The 16,355-nt window shown below is 35.2% G+C and overlaps 1 protein-coding gene across 3 annotated transcripts in view; it reads left to right on the forward strand.

Annotated features, from left to right (window-relative positions):
• The window catches only part of SLC5A8 (solute carrier family 5 member 8), a 69,709-nt gene that overhangs the window by 19,892 nt on the left and 33,462 nt on the right, over positions 1 to 16,355 (forward strand). For all 3 annotated transcript variants that reach the window (XM_041739161.1, XM_041739159.1, XM_041739160.1), the window contains 4 exons: positions 2,610 to 2,739; positions 5,520 to 5,608; positions 6,714 to 6,826; positions 9,317 to 9,384. In XM_041739161.1, coding sequence (XP_041595095.1) covers positions 2,610 to 2,739; positions 5,520 to 5,608; positions 6,714 to 6,826; positions 9,317 to 9,384 — 400 coding nt within the window. The remainder of the gene's footprint in view (positions 1 to 2,609; positions 2,740 to 5,519; positions 5,609 to 6,713; positions 6,827 to 9,316; positions 9,385 to 16,355) is intronic.

A 16,355-nucleotide genomic window follows, 5' to 3' on the forward strand; every position in this document is an offset into this window, starting at 1 on the left:
AAGTGAAATAACAGTAGAAAGGCATGACAGCTCCATGGAACAATATAACAACAGAAGAAATGGTCCAGGACAATAAATTGCTAGATATGCTGGTATATTTTATTTTTAGACACAGTCATGGGTTTATAACTCTGATCTAATACTTGCTACTTTAGTGATATTGGTCAGGTTACTTAGTCTTCCTGAGTCTCAGTTTCTAAACTTATAAATGAGCATAAGAAATATTATACATCTCATGAGATGTATTGTAAACTGCTGTGCTTGGCACACACTTAGTAGGAGTCCAGTAAATGTGACCTCTAATCATAGGACTGAAGACAGAGAATGGGTGAGAGATTCCTGTCAACCTGGAAGATCCTGAATAATGACCATATGTGGGCAAGTGGAGAACAGTGGGAGAACATTCCAGATAGACATTGATTTGGACACAGCCCAGAGGTCAGAAGGATGACATGGTCAGGGAATTCTCAGGCCCATCTTGGTTTGAGCAAAGAGTGGTTCTTTCTCTCAGATCAGTACAGTGACTGCCACTCCCCATGGTGATATTTAAAGCTGGCTGAGCCCACAGACATTTAGGAACTTAAAAATTACAAATAGATTAAGAGTAACAGGGTGGTTGGAGTAGGACAGGGAATGGAAATTCTATTTCTATTCAAAGGAGAACATGAAAATATTGTGATATCATATGTCATAACTCAATATATTGAGAGTAATTAGTTTAGACATTTTCTGTCTTTGGAAAATTCTATAGTAAAACATCTACACAAAAATCAGTACAGTAACTGGATATAAAATCCTTCAAAAGTGAGCTGAGGAGTTCTGGTATTTTAAGGAACTTTGAAGTAATGTAATTTAAATCCATACTAGAGCTGATGCCTCTCCCATATTAATTATGCACATGCTCTTCTGTTCTTTTTTTTTGAAACATGAAACTCAAATGGTCTATTTTATAACTAAGAGACCAGCATTAGAGCTCCTGAACTGTCTTAATAAGAAGCAATTTCCCTTGGAATGGCCCTGAGCAGACTCCCCAAGCTGAGAGGAACCATTTTATCCTATTTCTTAACACCGGCTCCAGGGGAAGAATGAATCCCAGTCAAAAAGTTAAGACCTACTGACATTGATTGATTCGGGACTGTATCAGATGTTGTTGATAAGTCATCTATGTGAATGGCATTAAAGTCAAATAAAACTATATAGTAAAATATTAAACTCAAATATGAACAAGGGTGTTTGAGCAGGAAAGTGTCTGGGTATATTTTCTGATAATTTGGAGAAGAGCTGTAGTTATATGCTATTTTTAGACAATAGCAAAACATACAGTGAATTTAGTCAGTCAAGGGAAAAGGCTAGCAATCTGTTGTTTCGCACCTGTTGAAGGTGGGTTCTCTTGAAACAGACTCTGAGATGGAAGTTGGCATGCCAGAGTCTGTGAGGGAATCACTACCTGTGGAAGAAAGCAAAGAGAAGAAAGCAGGATTGGCCGTAGAAGTTGGATTGTAATGCCTTCTCAGTCAAGGCCTTAGGGGAAGCCGTGAAGCTAGGCTGGCCCCAGATTTGTCCCAGGTTAGGGTGAGGAGACTGGTTCTTTAAAATTGTGAATCCAGTAGTCATTGGACACAGGCACCTCAGGGAAGGAGGCATGACTTTGGAGGTTGTACCTCTCTTCAGCCTAGGGCAGCTTGTTACAGTATCCCCTACAGCACCACTGGGGGGAAAATGTAGATACCTCAGCGAGAGCAATGTTTACTATTCAACTGACTATCAAGACATAGAACTCAATGCCATTAGCACTCGTAATATCAATAACTACCTTTTAACAAATATTATTACATGCCAAGCACTGGGCTATATGATACATACTATTTCATCTTATAACTTTGTGAGGTAGGCATTGTTGTCTCTAGGTGTAAATGAAGAAGTGGAAGATCAGAGAAAATAAATTACTTGTCCAGGGTCACATATAGTAGACAGAACCAAGATTTATGTTCATATCTGACCCCAGTGCAGTTATACAAACCTTTACAATCTCCTGGAACACATGCCAGGTATTATGATGTTGAATATTTGGGAAGATACCTGTTCAAGGAATGCAGGGTTGCCTTTCATACTTATTAGATGATATTACAAACCACATTTAAACAACTTTGATGAGTTGCTACGTAGATGCTAACAATGTTTAGCAGTTTATAACTGCATTACTTTTAATTTTTTATTTTTTTATAACTGCATTACTTTTAAAAGGAAAATGAGTAATAGTTACTGCTCTGGTGACCCTTAAAAATCTTTATTTCATGACATGAAGCCCTGAAGTAGCATAACTGGATACCATTATGCAGCTGATAATGTTCATGGAACTCTGACCAGGAGGATACATTTATTCAATAGAGAACCCCCCATCTATTCCAAGTATTTCCAAATACATTGTTGACTGACAGCAAAGGCAGAAGGTTAGGCTAGAATAAAATAGATAGCATTTTTTGATAACCAAAAGATAATATGCATTTGTTGAGTAATCATGAAAATCTCTCCTGTTTATGTAACAAGTTTCCTAATCTTTGGGATGGAAATTACAATTGTTATTTGCTGGTTTGTTTTCATTTCCTTAGGTCTCTCTACATCAATCTTCTGGGACTCTGGGCAATCCTCATCTGCTCAGTGTTATGTGGGCTTGCCCTATATTCCAGGTACCATGACTGTGATCCTTGGACAGCCAACAAAGTATCTGCACCAGACCAGGTTCAGTACCCTCTTTTTCTTACATGTGCATTAATGATATCCAGAAAGCTTATAATTGGCAGGACAGAGTCTTACTATTTTTGTAAATAAACAGCAAATGAGTACAATATCACCACATTTAAATTTCTACAAAGCATTTGGCAAAAATTTATTTTAGCAGGCATAGCAGGAATGAAGAATGCTGTATCCAAGATTAAAATATTTAAATACCTGGAAAATTTCAAGCCCAGTGTTAAATAGAACTAGGTCAAGGCTGGGAGTAGAAATGTAAACACAGTTAAAGAAAAAAACCAAACAAACACAAACCATGATAGTGTAAAACATTTTGTGTGTATTCTTAGATCACTTATTCATCAACATTTTACCTTCCAGTTTTTAAATGATAGAGAAACAGATCTAATGAATGAACATTTATTGAGTATTAACTATGAGATGAAATTCTGTGCCCAGAGCTTTGCATGATTTATCTCTTCTAATTCTCATAAATAGTAGTTCTAATTTTAGACATTAGGAAATGAGTAACTCACAGAGAGGTTATATTACTTGGCCAAGGTCACATAGTTGATAAATAAGAATAGCTGCAAGTACTCATCGTACTACTATAAATGCTTTATTTAAATTTCAACTTTGAACCCATAGAGCTATACTTTGAGGTAGGTGCCATGATTATCTCCCTTTCAAAGATGAGGAAACTTAAGTCATAGACAAGTTATATAATAGCCAGTAAACCTGGAACCAGATTTCAAGCCCGGGCAGGCTGTAACCAGAGTCCTAACTTTAACCTCTATGCCATATACCGCTTTCCCAGAAAGTGTAGCTAGAATTCAAACCCAGGACTGCTGGACTTTGAAGCTTGAGTTCCTTTTCTCAGAGTTCTTGCCAACATTATTTTCGGAGACGTTCTTGTAAATCAAGAGCCCAGGAGCCTCGTTAGGTTGAAGATAGACTGGATTTTATGTTGATATAAATGCATCACATACTACTAGAAAAATGCAACTTTGTGTAATTGGAAAATTAGAGCCTTCTTGAGCTGTTCATCTGCACCCTATATTCACATGTATCCCTCTGTTCATAAATGGATCTTTCCCATTTGCTCAGATAATCTAAGAATCATGTTTGCTCTTCCCTTATATTCTCTCTTTCTGTGATTTTTGTCAATCTCCTTTTGTTTGTAGTTTATATCACGAAGACAATAAGGATGTTAAAAATGTTTCTCATGTATCCTCTCCTATCCTTGGATAACAACAACAAAAAATGTCTACAAATTCCTACCCTTGAGACTCCTTGTCATAGACTGTATTCAGGATGTCTTTCATGCATACACTTTTAAAGAGCCTGTGCTAATTTTTTTTTTAAAGGAATGCAGTTTCCTCCTACTTGGATGATTCCAGTATTGTGTTAATTGTTGAGGAGCTAATTCAGTTAACATTTCCCTGGGGATACAATGGACATAAGGCACACTCTGTAGAAAGTCAGGTCAAAATCATAACCTGAGCAGAGCAAAGATACAGTTCTATGACACTCTGCTGGAGCTCACCCTGAGGAAGCAAGATTAATGTCTAGATATAATTTTACTATTTTTCCATCAGTCTCACCTGGCTGATTCTGTCCCTGAGGGGGCCATTCAGAGTATGAAATATCACACCAAAGACTTTTGAGAAAGTTGATGTTAGGGGTAGAGGATTTTAGATCTCATTATAACAATGACAATGGAAACTTGACTTTTGCTTATGTGTGGAATATTGTTAAGATATCTTGGGGAAATTGGGTCTTAATTTCATATACAGATAAGTGCTGTTCTTTCTGAGAATAAAAAAAATTAGTAAGCTTTGGATAAAGTGGAGACATTCTTAAAATGACACAGACCCTTGTAGCAGTGGACGATGTTCTTTCATGTCCCATAACAAACTATTGTCAAATGAAATCAGAAGAGGCTGTTAAGATAGGACGTGACATCCACTCTATACAATCAGAGACGGAATCAAGAATGTTTCAGTGCAAGTGAGGGGGGACTTCCTTCTAGAAAATTATCCTCTTAGGACCCTTTTGATTTAAAAAAAAAAAGCAATTTTGTCAAAAGACTCTCATGTAACATAGTACTGGAGTACTACACCTTCCCTTCCTTATTTAATATTTATTTTAAAGTAATTTATCAAAAATTAAGTTGGTATCATGAACTTTTTAAAAAGAAGCAAGTTTCAGGAACTTCCTGAGGTTACTCCACTTGTCACTATGTCTCATACTGTATATGGCTATAATTACACTTTCAATCCTGAATAGTGATTGAAGTTCTCAAAGATATCTTTGAGTCATAAAGTAAAGTTAAATTAAGTTAAATTAATGCTGCTTACTTAAGCATAGAGATATGTAAAATATTTCCTTTAAAGTGATTTATTACTCTGAAGAATGAGAATAGCTACCTTTTATCAAGCATTTACTGTATTCCATGTACTATACTAAGAGCTTTACATAGGTTATGTAATTTAACTTTTATAGCAAGTCTATGAGGTTAGTATTATTACCCCTATTTTACAGATGAGGAAACTGAGTCTTAGACAAGTAACAAAATCCATTTCTGTCTGAACTCAGAACCCATATCCTTAACTACTGTGCCATTCTTTCAAGTGTTAACACCAAAAGAGTTTACTTTTTCATATTTGGAAATTTCAATTATGTGGAATAGGTTCCTTTAGTTCTTGATGAACACAAGATAAATGAGGCATTGGTTCATTTTATTTGATAGCAAATAGCACTTAGGAGCAAATTTTGAAATTTTTCAGCTCATGCCTTATTTGGTACTGGACATCTTGCAAGATTTTCCAGGACTTCCTGGACTTTTTGTGGCCTGTGCTTACAGCGGGACGTTAAGGTATGAACTATGACTCTAACAACACATGGTTTCCCCCTTGGGATCTTTCTTTTGTTACTGGATATTTTGGAGATAAAGCTGAATTCTGGACATGAGCACAAATGCCCCAACTTGGGTAATCTACTCCATGTATCCTTTCTGTTGGTCTCACTCTTATCCCTATGGACTGCCAATCTATTATCCTCAGTCTCCACTTTTAACTTGGTCTCTACTGTCTAATACATCATCACATACTCTGTAGAGTCACCATAATAATGATCAGTTGATGGTAGTTTTCACTGGTCATCAAAAATGGGTGCCTATAATCTTGGTTTGAAATGTATGTATAGCTGAAGCATGGTCAAAAGGAAAATTAGAATGAAAACCTCCTATTACATGCTGAATAATATACACTGTTCAAAAAATCTTGTTCTGTGTTTGAACTTATTCATTGTACTTTCTTCCAGTGTTTGTGCCAGGGAATTCTTATTATTAACCATGTACAGCATATGTGTCTGAGGATCCAGGAAATTAATATTATTGATATTTATGACATAGATTTGTGAAAATTTATGACAGTCCTTTCTATACACAAAGAAAAATATATTTTAAAGTATATAGTAGTACTATACTACTATTATATAGTAGTACTATGTGGTCTGTGTGGATTCTTTCTATAGAAGCTGAGGATTTATTGCAAAGTGGAACCAATATAATATTGTTCTTTTTTGCCTATGGATCTTGCCTGAATCATTCTTGGATGATAACAGCTTCCAGAAAGAGGATGTTGTGATCATCAAAAATACGGCAGCAATCTGGTTATATTTCAGAAATGATAGTTTGTTCCCCCTGTCTTATTCCTATATAAAGTATTATTAAAGTTAAAATATTATAAATCAAGGGCGCCTGGTTGGCTCACTTGGCATGGGACTCCCTGCCCAGCTCAAACTCTCCCTCTCCCTATTCTCTGTCCTCCCACTCCTCCCTGCTTGTGCTCTCATAAATAAATAAATAAATAAATAAATAAATAAATAAATAAATAAAATATTTTAAAATAAAGTATTATATTTTATTATAAATATATATAATATATATAAAATCTTATAAATCGATTTTTCTCTTACAGCACAGTGTCCTCCAGTATTAATGCCTTAGCAGCAGTAACTGTGGAAGATCTAATTAAACCTCACTTCAGATCACTCTCAGAAAGGTCTCTCTCTTGGATTTCCCAGGGAATGAGTGAGTTTCCATTTCCACAATTCCATTTTGCCTCCAGGAGATGATTTTTAGAAAAGCTGAAATTCTTTTCCATGGAAGATACAGAGTTAGAACTTCCAAGTATAAATGTATATATACATATGCATACCTCTGACTAAATGTAGTCATGCCATATTTGCAATCAAGATTTGAGGGACACTTTAAGCAATTAATTGTCAGGGGATCACAAGGAACAATTTCTAAGGTCCTTATATGGCTGTCCTTCTTTTCTCACTTCTTCCTATCCCAAATTCTTAGCCACAGAAAAATATTCAACCCTTTTCCTTTTCAAACTTTAGCCAAGGGTTTTAAGAAATACCCTTAGTTTGGAGCCAAGAGCCACACTTCTTCCTTATTACCTAAGAGGGCACTATCAGTTTAAAGTACATATATTTTCCATGTGTATGAATTGAAGATAAAGAAACAGTGTTCTGCTTTTTCACTTGATTATCTATTCAGTCTGTACATGTAGACTGACCTGGAGATAGTCATTTAAATTGTACAAGGAACTTCTATCGATAGATTGTAGGACCTTATTATGGGTTAAATATCAGTTGAATGGAAATATCAGTTTAAGACCTCAGTTCCCAGATGTCCCAAATGTAACAATCTGACTCAAAGAAATTTGTCTAGCATACTTCATTCTTTATGCTTGACATTGTGATTATATGTGTTCTGGAATGAATGACTAACAGACTTGTTTTTTAAAAAGAATGTTTAACCTCAATCCAGTAACACTAATAGGCTGTCAAAGAAATAGTAAATAATATTCTATTTTGAGCCATAATTCTTTATGTAATTGTCTCGACTATAGCCTGGAATAAATACTTAATTTATATTCTTCAGTGTCCTTTAAATTTAAATAACATTGCATTGTTTTATTATGCACCCAATTTTAATCCTGGAGCATAATTTCAGAATGATACAATGTTTCCTGAAGAGTATTTAGATTGATTTATTATAGGATTATTGAAGCTGTATGATTTTAAATGGAAGATTTTGAAGCCAGACAGACCCAATCTTGCTTTACCAATTTACTAGCTTCAAGTAAACCCAATAACCCAATACGGCTTGAATTTTTTGTATGAAAGATGAAACAAAAAATATTCATCTTGTGGGTACTATGAGGTTTAGAGATAACGAATATAAAATAAGAGGTACTAACTGGTGCTCAAGGAAGGATGTTGATAATAATAACAAATCAATTCTACTAGTATAGATGAGGTGTTCATTTACTTTGAAGGGTTATATATAAGTCATTGTCTTGAGTTATATATAGTAAGAACGTCATAGAGAATAACATGGCAAAAATAATTTGAATGTTTTCCACTAACTTTGAATACCAAAACCCCACAGTGGTGACTAGTCATGAGCTATCAGAGAAGAATCAAGCTAAATATGTTAGAAATACTATTGACATTAGGATTTGGAGGCACAAAAAAATCATTGCAACATGAGCTCTTTGTAAAAACTTAATGCAAAATTTCCTTTCAGGTGCAATAAGGGTATTTACCCAATATATTTAACAAAGATGTGAGTGCTAGTGTAAATAAGATAGATGTAAGGATGCACTAACTTTGTGATGAGCAAAGTTATCATTTCTTTTTTATGTGTGTTTTGATTTTGATGTGTGGGAAATTATATTGACAGATTTCAGGTGATTTGTGCTGAATGGAAATATTCAAAAATAAAAACCTGGAGGCGTGTGTGTAAGTTTTCCTATAATTTTAAAAGTAAAACATGTGTTTGGTGAAAATCTAGAAAATACTGAAAGCCAAAAGAGAAAAAATATCCCATATTTCATAATCTAATCAGTAGTGGTGACTTGAGAATTTCTATAAAGTTTGGGGAAACAATTTGGTAGGATGGGTAATATATTTGATGCCATCTTTCTTTACTATTTAAGGAAAGGCTTAGAGATATTGATGGAGACAACAAGAGGGCTAGAGGTCTTAAACCACCCATTGGTATGGATTGTCACTTCCCAGAATAAATGAACACTTCAAATCAGAGGATGTTAATTTCTGATGTTTATTACTCCTTCCCCTCCCCCCATCTTGTCATACAGAACAGAGGTGGATTGTGTCCTGTTTCTGGCAAACTGAAAACAGAGACCTGAGCCTTCCCTTATAAACAAATGTTTATGGAGGATTAGATTAATAACACAATAGTTCTTAGCTTTTAAATCCCTATGGTTAATGCTAGGGATTTTTTTTTACTTATATAACCTGATGTCATTAATCCTAGGTCACAATATCAGAATTTTCTTTCCTACTTGCACACTGCTGAGCCTGTAGGAAAACACCTCTTTCTTTTTCTTTTTTTTTTTTTTTTGGCTGACTTGATGTATGTGGTCATTTTTCACCACAATCATATTAATTACTTTGAATCAAAGGTGGGGTAACTTATTCTGCTGAGAATTCTAATCCTCTGGGTCTGAATTTTACACTGGCTCTTATATCATCCATCTAGGTGTGCTCTTTGGAGTTCTGTGCATAGGAATGGCTGCACTGGCATCACTAATGGGAGCTTTGCTGCAGGTAAGAGCTGCTTCTTCAAGGTCTGAGTCATAAAAACTGAATTCTCCTTTTTTTTTTTAAAAAAAATATTGGTATGACCGTCCTTCCAGTCTTCTCTATTCATCTGTACATAGCCATATCAAAGAACAGAGTTGACTAAATTCTTTAAAATTAAGCTTTCTATTTTGGTATAATTGTAGATGTATATGCAATTTAAAGAAATAATACAGAAAGATCCCATATACGCTTTACCTAGTTTTCCTCAATGGCATGAACTTATATTGATTTTTTTCCCCTCTTTCCTTATGGATGTTCAGTTTCCTTATGGAAAATTTTCCATTGAAAAAAGACAGCACCTATATAAAAGAATCAGTTAGGTAGGGTGTCTGGGTGGCTCAGTAATTTGGGCACCTGACTTGATTTTATGTCAGGTCATGATCTCAGGGTCAGGGGTTGACTCTGCTCAGCTCAGAGTCTGCTTGCCCCTTTCCCTCTGTTCCTCCCCCTGCTCTCTCTCTCTCTCTCTCTCTCTCTCTCTCACACACACACACACACACACACACACACACTCTCAAATAAATAAAATCTTTTAAAAAATCAGTTAGGTATATTTGTGTGAGCTTATTTCTGGTTTTTCTATTCTTTTCTATTAATCTATGTGTCTGTCCCTCTGCCAGTACTAGGTGTTCTTGATTTTTGTAGCTTTATCATAAGTCTAGAATCATGTACACTAACCCCTTCTACTGTATTCTTATTTTTCAAAATTGTTTTAGCTATTCCAGTTCCTTTGCCTTTCCTTTTTTTTAAATTTTTTTTTTATTTATGATAGTCACAGAGAGAGAGAGAGAGAGAGAGAGAGGCAGAGACATAGGCAGAGGGAGAAGCAGGCTCCATGCACCGGGAGCCCGATGTGGGATTCGATCCCGGGTCCCCAGGATCGCACCCTGCGCCAAAGGCAGGCACCAAACCGCTGCGCCACCCAGGGATTCCCCTTTGCCTTTCCATCTAAAGTTTAGAATGATAACCATTAGCCACCCTTACTAAAAACAAAAGAGAAAGGACTCAAATTAATAAAATCACAAATGAAAAAGGAGAGATCACCACCAATACCAAGGAAATACAAACGACTTTTAAAACTTATTATGAGCAGCTATACACCAATAAATTAGGCAATCTAGAAGAAACGGACGCATTTCTGGAAAACCAAACTACCAAAACTGGAACAGGAAGAAATAGAAAACCTGAACAGCCCAATATCCAGGGAGGAAATTGAAGCAGTCATCAAAAACCTCTCAAGACACAAAAGTTCAGGGCCAGATGGCTTCCCAGGGGAATTCTATCAAACGTTTAAAGAAGAAACAATACCTATTCTACTAAAGCTGAAAGAGTTTCTATGAGGCCAGCATCCTCTTAATTCCAAAACCAAAGACCCCACCAAAAAGAATTATGGACCAATATCCCTGATGAACATGGAGGCAAAGATTCTCAGCAAGATACTAGCCAATAGGATCCAACAGTACATTAAGAAGATTATTCACTATGACCAAGTGGGATTGATCCCCGGGATGCAAGGCTGGTTCAACACTCATAAAACAATCAATGTGATTGATCATATCAACAAGAGAAAAAACAAGAACCATATGATCCTCTCAATAGATGTAGAAAAAGCATTTGACAAAATATAGCATCTATTCCTGATCAAAACTCTTCAGAGTAGGGGTAGAGGGAACATTCCTCAGCATCTTAAAAGCCATCTACAAAAATCCCACAGAAAATCTTATTCTCAATGCAGAAACACTGGGAACCTTTCCCCTAAGATAAGGAACAAGACAGGGATGTCCACTCTCACCACTGCTGTTCAACATAGTACTAGAAGTCCTAGCCTCAGCAATCAGGCAACAAAAAGACATTAAAGGCATTCAAATGGGCAAAGAAGAAGTCAAGCTCTCCCTCTTCGCCGATGACATGATACTCTACATGGAAAACCCAAAAGCCTCCACCCCAAGATTGCTAGAACTCACACAGCAATTCGGCAGTATGGCAGAATACAAAATCAATACCCAGAAATCAGTGGCATTTCTATACACTAACAATGAGACTGAAGAAAGAGAAATTAAGGAGTCAATCCTATTTACAATTGCACCCACAAGCATAAGATACCTAGGAATAAAGCTAACCAAAGACGTAAAGAATCTATACCCTAAAAACTACAGAACACTTCTGAAAGAAATTGAGGAAGACACAAAGAGATGGAAAAATATTCCATGCTCATGGATTGGAAGAATTAATATTGTGAAAATGTCAATGTTACCCAGGGCAATTTATACATTTAATGCAATCCCTATCAAAATACCATGGACTTTCTTCAGAGAGTTGGAACAAATCATCTTAAGATTTGTATGCAATCAGAAAAGACCCCAAATAGCCAGGGGATTTTTTTTTAGCCAGGAGAATATTAAAAAAGAAAAACATACCTGGGGCATCACAATGCCAGATTTCAGGTTGTACTACAAAGCTGTCATCATCAAGACGGTGTGATACTGGCACAAAAACAGACACATAGATCAATGTAACAGAGAATCCAGAAATGGACCCTCAACTCTATGGCCAACTAATATTCGACAAATCAGGAAAAACTATCCACTGGAAGAAAGTCTTTTCAACGAATAATCTGTATTTCTAAAAAATGTTGCTTAGATTTTGATACAATTGCATTAAACCTATATATTAATTTGGGGGAGAACTGACATCTTTACTATGTTGAATCTTTGAATCCATAAATATAGTATATCTCTTCAGGTATTTAGGTCTCTGATTTTTCTCATATCCATTGTGTAATTTTCAGTATATAAGTTCTGTATATGTTTAGTGAGATTTATGTCTCACAATTTAAAAAATTAGGTTTTTAAAAAAGATTTATTTGAGAGAGAGCAAGCATGAATGGGGATAGAGGCAGAGGGATAGAATCTCAAGCAAACTCCCCACTGAGTGTGGAACCCAGTGAGGGGCTAGATCCCACAACCCTTCAGAACATGACCTGAGCCAAAATATTGAGTTGGATGTTTAACCAACGGAGCCCCCAGGGGCCCCATAATTTTTTAAAAGTTTTTATTCTATTTCCAGTTAAGTAACATATACAGTGGTGTATTAGTTTCAGGGATACAATTTAGTGATTCAACAATTCCGTACATCACCTGGTGCTCATCATGACAAGTTCACTCCTTCATCCCCATTCCCTGTTTAATCCATCCCCCAACCACTTCCCCTCTAGTAACAATCTGTTTGTTCTCTTTAGTTAAGAGTCTGTTTCTTGGTTCATCTCTCTCTCTCTCTCTCTCTCTCTCTTTACCTTTGCTCCTTTGTTTTGTTTCTTAAATTCCACATATGAGTAAAGTCATATGGTATTTGCCTTTCTCTGTCCGACTTATTTCACATAGCATTATACTCTGATGCTCTATCCATGTCATTTAAATGGCAAGATTTCATTCTTTTTATGGTTGGCTACTATTCATATCTATTATATTGTGTTGTTGAATTTAGCCATTCTGGTTGGTGTGAGGTGATATCTCCCTGTTGTTTTGGTTCACATTTCCCTGATGATGAGTGATGATGGGCATTTTTTCATGTGTCTGTTGGCTAATATCTTCTTTGGAGAAGTGTTTGTTCATGTCTTCTGCCCATTTTTTATTGGGTTGTTTTTTGGGTGTTGACTTTTATAATTTCTTTAAATATTTTGGATACAAACCCTTTATCAGATATGTCACTTGCAAAAATCTTCTCCCATTCAGTAAGTTGCCTTTTACTTTTGTGAATGGTTTTCTTTACTGTGCAGAGGCTTTTTATTTGGATGTAGTCCCAATGGTTTATTTTTGCTTTTGTTTCCTCTGCCTCCAGGGACCTATCTAGAAAAAAGTTGCTGTGGGCCATGTCAGAGAAGTTACTGCCTGTTCTCTCCTAGGATTTTTATGGTTTAAGGTCTCACATTTAGGACTTTCATCTATTTTGAATTTATTTTTCTGTGTAGTATTAGAAAGTGGTCCAGTTTCATTTTTTTGCAAGCTGCTGACCATTTTTCCTGACACCATTTGTTGAAGAGACTGTCTTTTACCCATTAGATAATCTTTACTGCTTTGTTGAAGATTAATTGACCATTTTCTGTTGTGTTTCATTGATCCATAGGTCTCTTTTTGCATTAGTATCACACTGTCTTGATCACTACAGCTTTGTAATATGACTTGAAGTCTGAAACTGTGATGCCTCGAGCTTTTTTTTTTTTCAAGCTTACTTTGGCTATTTGGCATCTTTTGTGGTTCCATATAAATTTTAGAATTGTTTATTTTAGTTCTGTAAAAAAAATGCTGTTCGTATTTTGATAGTGATTGCATTAAATGTGTAGATTGGGTAGTATAGACATTTTGAGAATATCTGTTCTTCCAATCCATGAGAAGGGAATATATTTCCATTTCTTTGTGTCATCTTCAATGTATTTCATCAGCGCTTTATAGGTTTCAGAGAACAGGTCTTTCACTTCATTTGTTAAGTTTATTCCTAGCTATTTCATTGTTTTAGGTATAATTGTAAATGGGATTGTTTTCTTAATTTGTCTTTCTTCTGCTTCATTATTGGTGTATAGAAATGCAACAGATTTTGAAGATCAGTTTGGTATCCTGCAACTTTATTGAATTTGCTTGTCAGTTCTAGCATATTTTTGGTAGGTTTTTTCAGGTTTTCTATATACAGTGTCATGGAATCTGCAAATAATGAAAGTTTTACTTCTTCCTTACTGATTCAGATGACCTTTATTTCTTTATGTCCTATGGCTAGGACTTCCATAACTATATTGAATAAAAGTGGTGAGAGTGAGGGCCCTACGGTGGCTTGAACAATTGAACATCTGACTCTTGATTTCAGCTCAGGTCATGAGATCAAGCACCATGTCAGGATCCACACTCAGCACAGAGTCTGCTCGGACTTCTCTCTCTCCCTCTCCCCACTTGTGCATGCTCTGTCTCTAAAATAAATACATACAATTAAAAAAAATTTCTTGCTCCTGACCTTAAGGGAAAAATTGAGCTTTTTTCCATGAAGAATGATGTGATCTACAGGTTTTTTATATATGACCTTTGTTTTGCTGAAGCATGTTCCCCCTAAACCTTCTTTATACAGGATTTTTACCATGAATGAATGTTGTACTTTGGGAAATGTTTTTTTCAGAATCTATTGAAATGATTATATAGTTCTTATTCTTTATCTTATTGATGTGATGTTTCACCTTGAGTGATTTGTGTAGTTTAACTACATTGAGTGTTTTCACATTGAGTGAATATTGACCCACCCTTGTAACCCAATGATAAATCCCACTTGATTGTAGTAAATACTATTTTTTGTGGTAAATAATTTTTAAAAATATTTTATTTATTTATTTATTTATTTACTTATTTATTTATTTATTATTTATTCATTTATTTATTTGAGAGAGAGAGAGAGAGAGTGCGCACAATAAAGAGTAAGGGCAGAGGGAAAGGGAGGAACAGATTCCCCACTGAGCAGGGAGCCTGATGAGGTGATCAATCCCAGGACCTTGAGATCATGACCTGAGCTGAAGGCAGATACTTCACTGACTGAGCCACCCAGGTGCCCCTATAAATGATTTTTCAATGTATTGTTGCGTTCAGTTTGTTAGTATTTTTTAAAAATATTTTTACATCTAAGTTCATCAAATATTTTAGCCTGTACTCTTTTTTTGTGATGTCTTTATCTGATTTTGGTATCATGGTAATGCTGGCCTCATAGAATGAATTTGGAAATTTTCTTTCCTTTTCTATGTTTTGGAACAGTTTGAGAAGAGTAAGTATTAATTCTTCTTTAAATGTTTGGTAAAATTCACCAGTGAAGCCACCTGGTCCTGGATTTCTGTTTGTTGGGAGTTTTTTGATTACTGATTCAAGTTCTTCGCTGGTAATTGATCTGTTCAAATTTTCTATTTCTTCCTGTTTCAGTTTTCATAGATTATGTTTTTAGGAATTTATTTCTTCTAGGTTGTCCAATTTGTTGTTTTCACAATATTCTCTTATAAATGTATTTCTGTGGTGTTGATTGTTATTTCTCCTCTCTCATTTGTAATTTATTTGAATCCTTTCTCTTTTTTCTTGAGGCTTATCAGTTTTATTAATTTTTTCAAAGAACCAGGTCCTGGTTTTCATAATCTGTTTTATGATTTTTTAGTTTCTATATCAGTTTCTATATCATTTTTTTCCTGCTCTAATCCTTATTGTTTCCTTCAATCTGCTGGTTTTAGGCATTGTTAATTTTTTTTCTAGCTCATTTAGGTGTAATGTTAGGTTGTTTATTTGAGATTTTTCTTGCTTCTTGAGGTAGACCTATACTGCTATGAACTTCCCTCTTAGAACCACTTTCTGGAAAGCTTTTGAACCATTGTATTTTAATTTTCATTTGTTTCCATGTACTTTTATATTTCTTCTTTTGCTTCCTAGTTGACCCCCTCATTATTTAGCATGATGTTATTTAACCTCCATGTATTCATGGTCTTTCAGATTTTTTTTTCTTGTGATTGACTTCTGGTTTCGTAGTGTTATGATCAGAAAAGATGCATGGTATGACCTAGATCTTTTTTAACTTGTTGAGGTTTGTTTTGTGGCTTAATATGTGACCTACTCTGTAGAATGTTCCATGTACACTTGAAAAGAATGTGTATTCTGCTGTTTGACAATTGAATGATCTGAATATATCTGTTAAATCCATCTGGTAGTGTGTCATTCAAAACCATTGTTTGCTTGTTGATTTTCTGTTTAGATGATCTGTCCATTGTTGTAAGTGAGGTGTTAATATCCCCTAATATTATTGTATTACCATTAATTAGTGCATTTGTTTGTTACTAACTGTTTTATATATTTTGACATATTTACAATTATTATATCTTCTTGTTGGATTGTTCCTTTTATTATTATATAGTGTCCTTCTTTGTCTCTTAT

The sequence above is a fragment of the Vulpes lagopus genome, chromosome 23 (assembly GCF_018345385.1).
Source record: "Vulpes lagopus strain Blue_001 chromosome 23, ASM1834538v1, whole genome shotgun sequence".
NCBI classification, from domain to species: domain Eukaryota; kingdom Metazoa; phylum Chordata; class Mammalia; order Carnivora; family Canidae; genus Vulpes; species Vulpes lagopus.